This window comes from Poeciliopsis prolifica, unplaced genomic scaffold (genome assembly GCF_027474105.1).
Source record: "Poeciliopsis prolifica strain line A6 unplaced genomic scaffold, Auburn_PproV2 SCAFFOLD014, whole genome shotgun sequence".
NCBI lineage: Eukaryota > Metazoa > Chordata > Actinopteri > Cyprinodontiformes > Poeciliidae > Poeciliopsis > Poeciliopsis prolifica.
In genome coordinates, this window is record NW_026562389.1 from 9,653,077 (window position 1) to 9,668,986 (window position 15,910).

At 39.1% G+C, this 15,910-nt stretch overlaps 1 protein-coding gene and 1 long non-coding RNA gene across 3 annotated transcripts in view; one reads left to right on the forward strand and one right to left on the reverse strand.

The window, feature by feature from the left end:
* The window catches only part of cfap299 (cilia and flagella associated protein 299), a 68,105-nt gene that overhangs the window by 38,376 nt on the left and 13,819 nt on the right, over positions 1 to 15,910 (forward strand). Inside the window, exon 4 of the mRNA XM_055039481.1 lies at positions 11,412 to 11,554. Within this exon, the coding sequence (XP_054895456.1) occupies positions 11,412 to 11,554 (143 nt within the window). The remainder of the gene's footprint in view (positions 1 to 11,411; positions 11,555 to 15,910) is intronic.
* The window catches only part of LOC129365932 (uncharacterized), a 46,182-nt gene that overhangs the window by 9,335 nt on the left and 20,937 nt on the right, over positions 1 to 15,910 (reverse strand). The window lies entirely within an intron of this gene.

Consider the following 15,910-nt stretch of genomic DNA (forward strand, 5'->3'; position numbering starts at 1 on the left):
GAGGAAAATGGATGTTGGACAGATGGACAACCAGCAGATTTCACTGGGTGTGATTTACAGAGGTAATAAAAATCTGAAAACATGAAACATTAATCTCCGTTAGGCTCAGTTTACAAAGTTCTTCAGTTCTCCTAGACATTATATCATACACAGTGCTTTACTAAAATGTTCCTACTACTTTCTTTTTTACTTAAAGTGGAAGAAATATGGTGCAATGTTTTTAAGATTTTTTCACATCTTCAGATTTTAACAATTGGGCACATTTTCACTCAGCCTTGTTAAGCAGCATTAGGTTCAGTACACATGTGAACATGGATCAGCTGCAGACCTACAACTCCTCACAATTTCCAAAAATCTGGCCTTATTGCAGAAAGAAATCTGGAAGGTTTGTTGAAACATGGTGATGGCAGCATCATGATGTGGAGAGGTTTTGCTTCTGCAGACATGGGGAAGCTGGTTGGAGTTGACGGAAAGATAGATGGATGCCTCCAAAAGCTTCTTCCTCTTCCAATGACCCTAACCACACAACCACAGCTACAATACAGTCGTTTAGATCAGAGCTTATGCATGTGTTAAAATGGCATAGTCAAAGTTTCAGACCTAAATACAATTAAAAATCTGTGGCAAAACTTGAAAACCGACGTTCACCTTGTGATGTTTTGCAGAGAAGACATGTAGTCTCTATGCCATAACATTAATATGGACGGAAAGTTTTCCTTTCGGTCATGAAGAGAAAACATTTTGTTTTTTAAAAAGGGTAGCATGTGTTTTACAGGCACATTATACCATTTTATAGCACAATGAGATGACTATGTTACCTTCAGTTGTTACAAAAATGCTGCACATGTCAAATATGACTTTCACTTCTATATTTAAAACCTTGAAATTGGGACTCTGTCTCTTTAAAAACGCTGGCTCTTTCTGAAACTCCGTGCCCAGGAAGTCATTACGATATCGCTCCTCTGTTAACCCTTTAACATTTTTACCAGCATTCTACCAGGTGTTTGCTAATTCCTGTTGCTAGTCTGAAGGAGCTGAATGGAGGAGCTGCGGGACAGGACTGCTCTGTGAGGCGGAAGCTTGGGAACTTGGACATTTCAGTTCTAAAGCGTAGCTAGTCCAACCAGGCATTTTGCCGAGCTGACTGGTTGCCGTGGAGATTAAAATATTTCTCAAACATGCATGAAAGAACCAAGTCAACACTTGGTGTGTTTTTCATGAGGGAACATCATAATAGCATGGTGTTAAGCTCAAAAACGTTGATTTAACCGCCCCTTTAAAATTGCTTCTCAGGCAAAGTAGCGGCAAACAAACATTTTTGTCTTCAATGTAAAATGTTTTCAAACTCTGCAGACTTATAAGCCCAATTCAGTCAGAAGTAAAACTACCACATCCCAGTTGTACAACTGGAAGCTGCTGCTTGATCTTTAAATAGTTGCAAGCGTTGGTGTGAAAGATCGGTATGTGTTTAGTGCAGCCGGACCACCGTAATGTGGTTCCTTCCTCCGGCGCAGAAACTTTGTGAGAAGGTCTGCTGCTGCATCTGTCGAGCTGCAGATGCAGCTGACCAATGCATCATGCACTTCCCTGCTCTTAAAAGAATCTATTAAAGCATCCACCTCAAATAACAGGAAGGGAGTGAACCTAAAAGAGCTGTTTGTGGCGGCCATGTTTATGTCCACTTTAGAAGCAAAGCAAATGTGGAATGTTTGCAAAGCCCTGCGATAATTAGGATCATTTTTTAACGATGTGCTACAAGGATGTGAAGCACTCATGCCCTCCAAGAAGAATGCTTATCTGATGGCTGTCGCATAACTCTAAGCGTGTTTGTAATCTACAGCTAAATGTAATTCCTGTCAAAGATTTATGCTGTGATTTGGTGTATAAAATGTCTTTATAGTGCAGATTTTTTTGTTTTTTCCTTCAAAACAGCTGGACATTTTATAAAATTGACCAATACTTTTCTTGACTATTTGTAGGTTTTTGTTTGGACTTTGGCTGCTTTTTCTTAGTTTCAGTCCAGTCATAGAATCTGATTATAGCAGCATGTCAATGTAGCATTTGGAAAGCATTTAATTAATTGGTGTAGCTCACAATCTTTATATCACCAATAAAGTGGCGATATACAACTTTATTGGTATAAAGTGGTACCCCCTGCGGGGTTTAAGGACCGCAGCGGTCCGCAAATAGCTGAAATATGTGAATACTTGAGACACTTTCTAAAACGCTTATAGCTGCCTATTTTATTGGTTTAAACCCTAAAAATAACTTAATATGCATTAACACCCACAGTGGAAACCGTTTTGGCTCTTCAACTTCCTGAGGTGTGTTTGTTTTCCAATATTTTTGAAGAAATTTGTGTCTAGAAGAGTTTCCATGAACTATTTAAAGTTGTGATTCATAGAAAAATCCACCATCTCCACTGAAGAATCCAGACTTTTCAAAATGAATGCAAATTATTTTGTAAAAAGGTGATTAATCTCAGAAATGTTATAGAAAAAATTTGGAAATTTTCAAAAGTCTTTATGTTTCTAGAATAAAAAGTCGACAATTTTCAACATTTGAAGTTCCAGACATGTTTTTTTATATATATTTTTAGCCAGATGCAAATTGGAAAGTCTCAGTGAACTTTAGTGTCTATTTCTTATAATACATATGTTTCCTGACAATTTTTTATGGTTTTTGTCACCAAAGCAATTTTTATTGCTCTGTAAGTTGATTATGTGAAATGCAACCTGTTCGCTTTGTGCAGATTTACACATATTTGTTTGTCTTCATCTCTCAAAAGAACAGGATGGTAAACAGATCATCTAAAAAGGGAAACTCCACCGTGCCAGTGTATTTAGCAAAGTGTTTCTAGGGATCTGACCAATCTTTGATAGAACCACATCACAGAGCAACAGGTCCTTTTGAACACTTCACTTGTGCTTTTTTTTTTATTATTCACCAGCAAAACATCTGTGAGTTTAAAAGGTCAAAAATGAGCTGAAACCCACCAGAAATTTTCTGTCAAAAGTTCAAAATCTTGACAATTTTCAACTTTTGAAACTCCAGAATTTTCTGTTTTTTCTTGAAATTTTCTGAGATTAATTCAAAATTTTATGAGTTCTTTGGCAAAAAGTTGCTTTTTTTTCTATGTAAAATAGCCCGACTACGATGTCGTACATAATCGATGGCAACTTTAAAAATAAAAAATTGCTTCAGGGTTCTTCTCCTTCCAAGTGTGAAAACAACCATAAGCTGTCATGAAATCGCATTTTTGCACCAAGAAGGTGAAATCCTTATATTTAACTCGTGTGGTTTCCCAGTGACATTAATGACATATACATTGGTCTCACATATCTGCTTATGAAAAACTGAAAACCTTCCCATTGGAGTTCTGGGGATTTCCGGAAGCAAATTGCCTCAAGCTGAGAGTTTGTTTTGACATCAGGGAGATTAAACTGTAAAGCTATAAAAACAACATCTGTTAAAATATCTTTATTGCATTGTTTTGTTTATAGTAAAACTTATGTTTATACTTTTTACAGAGGCCTACTCAAGCAGAAATCATCCAGTAATTCATTGTGAGAACATTAAATGGAATACATGTCATAAAATGTCAACATTTAGGCTTTAATGCTCCCATGAAACCGTCTATAAACTTCTTCTGATTTGAAAATGTCTGTATGTGTGGCAGCTAATGTACATTGACTGACAGTCTTGCAACAACATGTAAAAGACTTTCGCTATATTTAAATGAGTAGATGGAACAAAAGGGATCAAAGTTTTCTCACAGTCAATAACACTAAAAGCTTCCAGTTTTTTTTGGAGAACCTTTTGCAACCTTACCAGAGAAAAAGTGACCTTGCTGCTCTGCTTTCACACTCATATATTTTAGGCCAAACTGGTAATTTAAAAGCCAGAGGAATGTGGAAAACGATTCTGGGAGAGGAGGGCAGGAAAAAGATATGCCTTCCTCGGTCACTTTGGTGTCTGAAATTCGTCGCTGAGATGGCATCTGACTGATTTGTGTTGTGACCGCATGTGCCAGACCCGCCTGCTATCCTCAACCCGTAATTCCTCCATGAATTCAGGCATGCAGCTAATTTACTGTAGAGGCCGGACTTTCTTCTTTGCTCTCGCACAAAGCAGAAACGTTACTCCCCTCCCGTCCACCTCCTCTTTGCTATGCAGGGTCCTGAGACAAGCGTTGTAAGTGATGCCACCTGTCAAGCTGACAGCTTTTTCTCAACATGGAGGAAAATCTTTAACTGCTGCAGCTGTGAGGACCAGAGACTGATCTGCCACTTCTCTGTTGGTGGAACAGAAAGTTTTATGAGATGTTTCCTGACAAGTAAACATGGGAAAGTGCAGGAGCAAAACTAAAAGAAGAGCCTGTTGGTTATGTTGTTCAGAGTTTCTGCTGTAAATGTTTGAGTTTGATTTCTTTTACCTTTGTTGGCAGAGATATCTTTCTTTAAAGGGGCAGTGTTGTGTAAAACTGACTCTTGTTTTAAGCTTTAACATCATGTTTGTTATTTTCTCATCAAAAACATAACTTGAGTGTCATTATGATTCTCATTCATACTTGAGAAATCTTTCAATCTCCTAGAAACAATCTCCTTAAAGCTGCAGTTTCAAAGCTTCCACTTCACAGAGCAGCTCCTTCAGACTAGCCAGCAGCAATTAGCAAACACCTGGTGGAACCGCACATCAGTAGAGCTCATTATAGGAGCTACTTCTCAGTGCAACGCTGGTAAAAATATTAAAAGGTTACTGGAGGAGCTGTTTAGATGACTTCCTGGAGGCAGACCTTCAGAAAGAAAACACATAATTCTGCATATTTAAACTATGTGGAGCATAAAAAGAACAACATTAAAACTGGTCATCTGATGATGTTTGCTCATATTACCATTTCTGCTTCTTGCTTAAGCAGGAAGTTGCATTCCCCTCTCTACAATAGAGGCATGTTGTGGTTATTCTTGGCCTTCAGATTTTGCAATTTGCTAAATGCTACATTCATACCTCCTCAACACAACCTCAGCTTCCACTGAGGCATCATGTATCAATACGTACCCCATTGTGTGCATACCAGCTTGCTACTTCTGCAGAGCGTTAGAAATCTCCAGATAAAGCAGGATTTCTCAAGCCAGCATGGAGGAAAAACAGCAAAGCTGCGTTTTGGGCCCAACTGGGGAGGTTTTAATAGAATTTCTTAAACATCAATTGCGAAAAGCAGAATAGCATTTTCTGATTCGGAGTGCCCTGTAATTTCAACCGCGTGGGTTCAAGCCACTTATTTTGTGGTGATGGCTTTACTGCCGGCCTCTCCGAAGAGGCAGGAGCCAACGCAACCCAGGGTTGAGCTAGCTGCTTTTTGCCTTCCTGACTGATTGGCGGAGCTGATTCCCGTTTTGGTGTTTGGCCGCAGTCGCTCTGCCCTCATGGCTAACCTCACTGGGCGTAGCTGACTACCATTGGGTGTTTAGAGAGCTCAACGCGAGGACACCTGCTTTTGGATTTATTTATTTGTGCAAAAACACACATGCAGCAAGTCCATGGATGCAATTGGAAAAAACCTGAAGTTCCGTCATTTTAACACAGATATATGCTCTACATTCTTTGGAAGTCCAAGGATTGCAAATTGAGAATTTTCCGTTTATTTACTTTAATGTTGTTTCCTGATATATTGTTGTATATTGTTAGAACCCACACAATTTTTATTGTTGTTTAAATTCATTAAATAGAACATATCCTGTTCACTCTGTCTAGAAATACACTGGTAGGAACCAGAAAATGGTATTAAACGGATAATTAAAAAGGGAAAACCCACCATGCCAGTGTATTTATTTAGTCAAGTGTTTTGTGGGCCTGACCAACCTTTGTGTTGGGCTTAAGGGAATACAGATACAACCACATCACAGAGCAACGAGTCCTTTTGAACACTTTGCTTGTGCATTTTTTATTCGCTGTGTAGTGACACACCCTATCATCATAAAAGAGCAAAAACATAAAAATAAAAAAAATTAAATGCCCTCTGATTATTTTCAGCCCTGTTGCTTGCACTCAAAATCAGATCAGACAATTACTACTAGATGTAAAGATTAATTAATTTATTTTGTTGTTATTTGCATGGCAGAAAGTTTTAACAGCTGAACTATTAAAACTGCAGACATGGCAACATTTCTCATTTTGATTAGTAAAAGCATCTTCATGCTTGTGAAATGATTCAGTTCTAAGGATCTGTTGTTTTTATGTTTGTACATTATCTGTAGCATGAAAACATATTTTGCCATTTTACAATATTTGAAGTATTAGAGCAATTTTTGATAGCAAACAAAGTTGCACATTTCCACCAAAAACTCAACATATTTATTTTTTTCTAATACTAAAAGATTTTCCATAAAATCAAATTTTTTCTTAGTAAAGTTGTGACTTTTGAAAGTAAGAAATTTCTAGACTCTCAGAAACCTTTCTGGAAGGTTTCTGAGAATAATCTTAAAATTTCAGAGTGTTTTGCCTCTTTTTGTATCAGCAATGGCCTGAACACCCTAACAAAGGTATGATAAATCACATCGTTGGGACAGAAAAAAATAGCATCTAATAGAACTGAAAAATGAAGGTTTCAGCGAGAGAAAGTCAAAGTTTGGACTTAAAATTACTTTTGTATGACCATAAACTGGATTTTCATAATTTAAACCATCAAATGTTTCTGAATTAAAACAATTCTGCAAAGAATTGCTGGTGGTCGTTACTGCTGACGGCGGGTCATTACCTTTTCAGGGCCCGGTTCCTATCGGCAACTTTTTTCCTTTCATGAATCTTGATATGAAAACTGTTTTTTGTAGTTTATCTTAACGTGATAATGAAATGTTTTAAACGAGCTGAAAGGTGATGACAAAAAAAAATCAAAAGTAGAAGAAATCTGTAAGGCAGAAAAAAAAGCATCAAGTGCATTATTATGAAATTAGAGTTTTGTATAAAAATGCTTCACTGGGATGGATGGAAACCATATTACATATACATTTCATAGATTGTCACAGAATTAGATCTAAAGAAAATTAATAAAGATTTTCACTGTAATATGTGTTAAAGCCTTTACATAAGATTAAATAAATATAAGACAGGCTAACAGCAATGCTCCACTGGTAACAAACCTGTGAGTTCGTGAGCTCTGGCTCTGGATAGCGTATCCTGCAGGAAGTGTAATTTGGGTAGATCCCCACTGATGCAAGTCACCTCAGCACATATGGTTTCCACCATTGCATCTATTTCACAAGCTGGCCGTGTGAAGTCACTTCCAAGTCAAATAAGCAAACCTCCCACCCCTCATCCCACTCCCAAAACCCACCCCAATCTCTCCACAGCACATGCACTCAGTCATCAGCAAATATCAAGAAAGAGGAAAGCTACCCAGAAAACGAGTTCCCAACTAAAACCGTTTCTGTACTGCAGGCCATGTTTTCCTTACCCTAACAAATTTACACAGTTGTTAGTGATGGCCTGGGATTCCTCCGAAGGCTCAGACCACCAATAATAAACAGTGTGGCAGCTGACGCCGCAAGACACCTGCACGGCTCCCTGACACTGCAGGATTGTTCCCGGGGCCTGAGGGAGCTGGTGTGGGCAGAGGTGGGCTGTGGGATGAGGAACAAGAGGAACAAGCTGGCAGATAGGTTCGTGTCAGAGCGCCAACATGGGGGAAGGGTAAAGCACAGACGGTCAGTGTTGAAACCATCTTGATTTGTTTACCACCAGTTTTGAGTTCTTCAGTACATGATCATTAACCAGCTTACTGGAAGAAAATTGTGCCGTTTTTTTTCATTTGATGTTTCTCTAGTCTGTGGGATTCTGGCTGGGATTCAGTGATTAAAATACACATTTCTTCGATTTGATGAATAATCTTTTGTGCCTCCAATCAAGTTGTTTTGGTGCCTAAATGTAAACAAGAGAGCGAAATGGAAAGTAAAAATCGAAGCCCAACAGTAAGCCAGTTGTGAAGTAATTTGGTGAATTAAGCCTGTGGAGTTCAGGGGTCATGGGAGAAAACTGTATGTTTCTGTATGTAACCTTTGGCTGAAAGGTTTCCATTCAACATGTCACATTATTTTTGCTTTACTGACAAAAGAAAGTTAATGCAGCTAATAAAGCAAGTCAGGATGTAACATTTTTAAACTTCTTGCCATTAAATGAAACAAATTAGCGAGAATCATTATGAACAATGGAGTCCCTCAGTGAATTTGATCCTAGTGCCAGAATTAGGCTTTATCAGTGCATTCCTTATTATTGAATATCATAAGATTAATGCACTTTACAGCTCACAACAAAAATAACAAAAATAAATGACCAAGTTAATGAATAAGCTCATCTGATAAAAAAAAAAGACACACGATCCTATTGGGTTTGTGCATTAGGAACAGTTTAGCTGCAGAATAATCTCGCTCACTGAGAGCCCCGACGTCCTTTCAGCACGTTGAACCGGCTGCACTCAACATGTTGAAAGGACGAGCACATCGGCTGAGAAAACGTCAACAGGACTCTCTGAGAAAACAAAGGCGACAGACATCCACAGACGTTACCGACAGCTGACTGTTTGTGTGTTTCTGCAGAGTTCATTACCCCGTCCCGTGGCTTGCGAGCTTTGTTTAGGTTTCTGCTTGTGTGTACAGTCACACACACACACACACAGATGCCACAGGATGTCAGGTGGTCCAGCCATTGTCTTCCCACCTGTAGGACATTGTCAAAAGCACAAAGACGGGGCACAGTACGTGTCAGCCCCCGTCAGCTTCTGTTTGAGACAGATTTGTAAATCCATCTCTTTCAGGCTTTGAAAGATTGGTCGGTGGAGTAATTCACATCTGAGCAGAAAGAGGCAGAGGGTTATTTATCGGAGCTCGATTCGTGTCAGCCGGGTTCAGTTTAACTGCTCGTTTCTGAACACAAACATGTTCGGCGATTTTTTGAGACTTTATAAGAGAGCAGTGGCTGCTGGGCCTTGAAATGCTTTTGTTGTGTTGAATTGCAGATTAAAGGATTCTCCAAGTCTGCTTATTAGTTTATGTAACCTTCTACCTAAGGTCACCAGTGAAGTTTCTAAAGGACACACATGACGAGGATTTCAAAGAGGGGCAAACAGAGTAAAACAATGAGCCAGTATCTCTAGCTGGGGGCTGAGCAGCTCTCAGCGTCTCCACTATTAACCAGACTGATGTTTGCCGTAAAGCGGGGCCTCTCCCTCACTGCCCTGTGAGGTCACCGCACCTGTTCTTCACAATTGTTGACAGGTGATGTAAAGCCTCTGTTTGTTTTCCATGGCGTAAAGTGGAGGTTCCCCAGCTTCCTTCAACAAGGATCCTGGAAACTCGCTTGTTTAGCAGCAAATCAGAGCGTGATATGTTTATTCTAAACTCTCCATATTTGAAAGAAGTGAGCCGTGCTCTGCATGTACACTGAAACAAAATTATTAATATGTTTATCCATAGGTGCATTTATTTCCATTGACCATATATCTGCGCATACTGGAATTGCAAAAATAAATGTGCTCCATGGAAACATGAAAGATGTGTTTTTTCCTCTGAGCTCTGCAGCCCCTGCCCTGCAGAGAGGGCCCAGGTCCTGACAGGCACACAAATGGGATACCGTACTCTGAGGTATCCTGCAAGGAGGTGTTACTGTAAGCAGAAAAGCTTGACTTACTCATGCTCAGAGCAAACAAGACATGTCAAACACAAAAGGAGTCAGAAAAGAAAGAAAAACATCTTTTCTTTGTGGGAACAGGCAGACAAAACAACCTCTTCACACCTGAGTCCATTCTTTGTTGGGAGTTCTTCCCGTCCTTTGTCATCAGAAGTTATCTGCACTATCAAGTCAACATAAAAAGATCAATTCATGTTCAGCTTTTACCCAGGTTGGTTTTTAACGACTTTGCTCCAGATCTCTTTGTCTGAATCCAGTGATAAAGTCATTTCTCATCCTTTTCTTCCACTGGTTGTTTAAACGCGACTTTAAAGAGGCTCTCACCGATAAGCAGCTGGAAAAATTGTTTTTATAGTGAGGATATGCTTACATTGAAGAACCCAGACCTGCTTCCCCTGCTGCACTCATTGTCTCTACATCTGATTTGTGTGTTTGGTCTGTCACCAGCACTGCCTGCAAAGCTCAAGCATAATCTTGGGTGATATTTTTCTTTTATATTCCATAACATTAAAGGTCTGCTGCAAAAACATGAAAAGACAGAATATGTGTGTTCAGCCCTAAGCTCTTTTAATTTCAATTCATTTTATTTATACATTATCAAATTACAACAAATGTAAGAAACAGGTCAAGTACATTTGACAATTTCTCCAAATTCAGTTCAATACCAGCTCATGTTATGGCCATAAGTTCATATTTTTTGATGCCTGGAAAATGAGCTGATTGTTAAATCACAACCAAAGGGCGCTGCGCCATTACCGAGCAACCCAAGTGGAGCTCCAGCAATCGTGGTCAGCTGGTTTTACCGCCTTACGCTGTGCAATGGCTGCTGGAAAAGACAAGTTGGGATTTTGAACAGATCTGAAGTCAGGCATAACTAACCAGACCAAAATCTCCTTATTCAACAATGATTTTGTACAGAAAGGATAATGAACAACCTAACCTTTAAGTTCAGTTCAAATCTGTTCAATTTAACTGTGTGTTACAGCAGTAAGAGAACAATATGGGAGTGTCATCATCTCTTTTAAACTTGCTGTTATTTTTCATTAAAATGCAGCTTTTTTTGTTTGCTGTGATTTAAAAACACGCAAAATTAGAATAGCAATTTGCCTTCCACCTAAAAACAGTGCATACTCTTAGAAGTACAGGTAACTCAATCTACCTAAAGAGGCCTGCAGTGTATGAATGTTGTTGAGCTAACCAATTTGTTCAGGCTAAGTATAAAAAGCTGAAAAACATCCCATCTTCAACATAATTCAAATAAAGGCAATAACCAGACAACTTGAGACGCCCATGAATAAAAAGGTCTGGTCACGTCCGGTGTTTGCACGAGAACTTTTATATCTAAACTTCACATTTCAAGGCATTTAAAGAGACTTTCCTGCTCTGACTGTGGGAGTGTTGGAACGGAAATCACACTCCAGTTACTGTAAGTTAAAAGATTCGGGCCCTGAGGAGTCCCACGCTCTTATCTAAGCAGGATATTCTGCAGACGGCCCACCTCTCCACCGCTTCTCCAGGACGACATCAGTTTGAGTCATTTTTATCCTCAACATGTGTCAAAATTTAACAAGACCCTTTGTATTTGAAGATTGGTCTATTCCTGCCAGATGCCTTTCATCTGTCCAAAAACCCGACATTTGTCCTTACTGGTCTTTCCCCAGAAAAAAGGTTTAATGGTCATGATGATTTACACAGAGGCTCTCCTTTCTTTTTTCTCTCCTCTTTTACAGTCGGTCATTTTCATAAGGGATTATAATACTCTTGGACAGGAGGTATCTGGATATATAGACTACGCCCACAGGCTCAAGACACAAGATTTTGAACCATATTTCTGTGGAAAGAAAAAGCTCATGCCAGGACCCTCAGATTTATGGTAAGTCTAATTTTATTGTAATATCTCCTTTTTTAAGTTTGGTCGGATGTCGAGTCGGGTCAGTGTGCGCAGGATGTACAGCAGGAGTTTGGTTTTTTCCTCGTTTCCTGTTTACAATAAAAAAAAAATACTAATCAGAATTTGTTTATTGTCATTGTGCCAGAAATTTGATGAAACATAAAAGAAATGTAGATGATCTGATAAAAACAACAAAACCATAAAAGGAGCTCCGATCCGCTGTGTCTGCATGACCCCATGGAAGACGTCAATTAAGGGAAGAAATAAAACATTTTTCTAATGTTTTCTTTCACATATTCAGATATTTTTAAACATTATTTTCACCCTAACCACTTTTCCACATTTCGTCGTGTTCCAACCACAAATTCCAATGCATTTTATTTCAATCTTATGCTACACACCAACACAAATTTAGATCTAGGCTTTGACTAGGCCATTTTAACTTAATATGCTTTGTTTTAAATCTTGCCATCGTAGCTTTGGCTTTATTTTTATTTTCTAGTCCTAGCGGAAGGGAAACGTCTGCTCCACGCTCAAGTGCTATGCAGTTTTTTTTAGTTTACATCTCCACAGCATGATGCTGCCAACACCATGTTCCACCATGGGAATGGTGCGATACTTTCGACAGAACATATTTTTGGCCAAAGAATTGAAGCTTGGTCTCTTATCGCAGCACCTTCTCATTTCTTGTGTCTGGATTTTATTTAGGGGCATCAGAGGGGCTGAATACAAATGCATGCCACACCTTTCAGATTTTTACTTTGATGTATTTTTTTTATTGCCGCATTTTTGATTTGCCTTTGTAATTATCTGTTACCTTGTGTTGATCTACCTCATGGAGTTTCAGAGGAATACATTGAGCTTCAAGAAAAGGGTCAAAGGCCATTCCAGATTTGTATTTCCTGTTATTTTGACTGTTGATTTTTATAAAGACATTTTCTGCACCTGAGGTTTTACAAAAGCATTTTATTGTTCTGCCTCTTCAGTGAGAAAAGATGACTATACTTTCTAAAACCGGTTGAGTTGGAAGACTGCTTTCGTTAGCTAGCGCTGGATGAGGTTTCAGCAGCACGAGGCTCCATCAGCTGCTGCTAATTAACTCCACTTCTGTATCTGTATATCTGTGAAACTCTGAGCACAGGGTTGCACGGCATTCGGAGCCTGTTGCACAGTTTCAGCACAATCCACAGATGAACTTCTGAACTCACAGGTGTAAGCTAAAATCCTCTCTGTATCCCTCGCTCAGACATTTTTATATCTTTATAATTCTCGTTCTATCATCGGCCCTGTGTACACAGAGGGCTGTCAGCAAATCACCGCAGCCAAAACCATTCCCACATTCCTCATACTCGTGCACAGTAACATGTTACCAACATGTCAGATATGTGCGAGAAATCCCAAAAGGACAAACACAAGTGGCCAAAGGTGGGAATGACTGTTAATAGATGATTTAGTTCGGAGTTCAGCCAAATGGCACAACCCGTATAACCCCACTGACAGACAGCAGCCTGAGAGGGTCAAATGAAGGCACATTTACAATTTAACCTTCAGAGAAGCTCCATTACAAAAAGTATCTTGAGACACTTCATTACACACAAGTTGTTTGCTCAATACTAAACTGAAAAAGATGAAAATTGAGAAACTATTGTGCACACTCACAGCCAAGGCCTGTGTAGAGAAATTTGCCTGATGGAAGCATGCCAGTTTTGAAAAAAAAAACTTTTGGTGCGGGGATGAGCAATGGAAACACTTTCACATCACACGAGTCACATGACCAACAAGCAGATGTTGCCACTGGTGCAAACCATAAAGAAGAAGACAACGATAGCCGTTATAATTTCTACTGAGTTATCACAAGAACAAACTTATTATCGTGCGATTTTAGTCACGTTTCTTATTTCATGAAAACATAAAAATTGTGTTTTTTGGACATTAGCGAAATATTGACAAAGTTTTGCACACATTTGTAATGGAAACACGTCGACTGCCAACAACTGCAGCCCTTCTCAGATTGTTTGGTGCTGATCTCATTTAGGCCAGTTGACACTTATTGAGATCATGTTTATGTTTATGCAGCAAGCAGATGCTTTTGGCAACTTCCAAATTAATTAAGACAAAACAATGCAGCTCATGACCTTTTGATCAAACCAGAACAGCTCTAGCTGACCTCATATCTTGCAACAAGGAGTTTCTGGTTCGAATCCAAGGTTGGGGTCTTTCTGCATGCATTGTATGTTTCTAGGTACTCCAGCTTCCTTCCACAGTCCATAGAAATGACTGTGGGAGTGTGTGAACCCATGGTTGTTTGTCCTGTGATGGATGGTTAATAGTTCCTTCTAAAAATTTAGAACAAAATACCTGAAGGTGTGCAAACACAAGATGGTGAAAGGGTAAAATGATCTGAATCCTGACTTGATAAACAGTTTCCAGAAGCAGTGATGTTGCAGCAGACGTCACGCCATCCCAACTTCACTTTCTGTGCTAGAAATCCCACCAGTGCAGCTGTTTCTAAGGTATCTTACACATTCAAATGCCAACAGTGTTGCCACCTACTGGTAGATACTAGATATTTCAGTATTTGTCCAAATTTTAACGGTTACAAATAAAAATACTTAACATTACGTCCATATATATTCAAAATAAAATAGTGAAAGTCGTCTTATAATGGATACAGTTGTGGATCAAGTTGCTAACACATTGTGTATGAGGGCATCAGAAATCAGCAGTTCAGTATTTTGGCTGCAGAAAAGTTTCTGTTCTGTAAATATTAACAGAACGATTCTGTTTACTGTTGATAAAAACATCAATTTATTCTCTTATTTCATCGCCACTTTTAGATTCTCAGCTCATTTTGTTTGAAAGCTGCCAGAGGTGATGTCATTTTGCAACAGCACCGAGACCGAACCGGTCCAGAATCCTCCAGCTGAAAGCTAATCACTCAGGACTAATTTAATGGCAACATCAATTGCTTTCAACAGCTTAATGATCAACTAAACAGAATGCATTAATGAAAGAAACAAAGTGTTTCAGATGAAAGAAGATCTGCAAGTCAAAAGAATGTCCTATTTTGCTTGGGTTGATTCTTTAGTTTGTGATCTGTGGAGATGGACACCAACTCCCCATCCAAGTTCACAAGGACAGAAAAGACTTTCTTCTTTCTATTAGTCGACCTTTCTTCAAAAACATTGTTGAGACAAGTTCACTGAATGGATTAATGTCAGTCTCCTTTTGGGTAAATGTTCTTGGGTGTTTTTGACTCCATTTATGTCAAAGTTAAAACAAATTATGGAATATTTTGTCACTCAAGCGAATTCTGGATCATGGCCCGAAGAAACAAAAATTATAAAGAAAGATTCTAACATCTTCATAAAATGTTAGATAATGTTAATATTCTATGCATGCAGATTGCTCCGTCCTGGGTGCACATCACTCTTTTGTGCTCTTACTGCTTCCTTTATAACATCCACTTATATGTTTGCATCCCTGCTGTTTCCCATAGTTTGTCCATTTCTTGTAAATATGTTGATTTGTATGCAGATATGCATTCACAGTTTGCACATGTTTTAACTGATCCTACTCTGTTGCCCATTTCTTTGAATCTGAGCAGATTACTTTTAATAACTATGGCATTTTCTTCTTCTGTTGTAAATTTAGCCTCAGTCTCTTTTTTTGCTTTTATATTTACATGGATATAGATGCTCTTGGTACACCTGAATTTCCCTACTGAGGGAGAGTAAAGCATATTTCTATAGTATTCAGGGATGCAGCTCAGTACTTTCTGAGGTTTACTCTCTCACCTCCAGGGGTTTTCAATGAAAGTGAACCATTGACCATTGGATTTAGTCAATGGTTTATTTTATTTAGTGGCTGCATTGTGGATAAAGTTTTACGCCCCTACTGAAAGATAAGAAATAGCGTGATGGACTGTTTTATTTATCAGTTTCTCACCTTGTGTTCATCCCAAACACCCATCTTGTGGCCCTGAACTCTTCTTCCTCCCTAACAACCCGTCGGTGTGAGTCATTGGACGAGTATGCCTGGAGGTACAACCTACTCCCTAATGATGCTTTTATGAGGCTTCCCCCCTTTTCGGGTCTCCCTTCCCTCTCATTGGGGTGACATATGCCTTCACACTCCGCCTCGGTTTTCAGCTGTTAAAACCCGACCCGATCAGATTTACGCATCGCTCTTTCTGTCTTTATTTTTTAACTTCTCGTAGCTCATGTGTCATTCTCCGCTATCTGTTCTTCCTTCTCTCCTCCTCCACCCGTCTCGGCCTCCCCCCGTGACTTTTTTGGTCTCTGTCGGGAACAATAACACACAGTGTGGTTGCCGCTA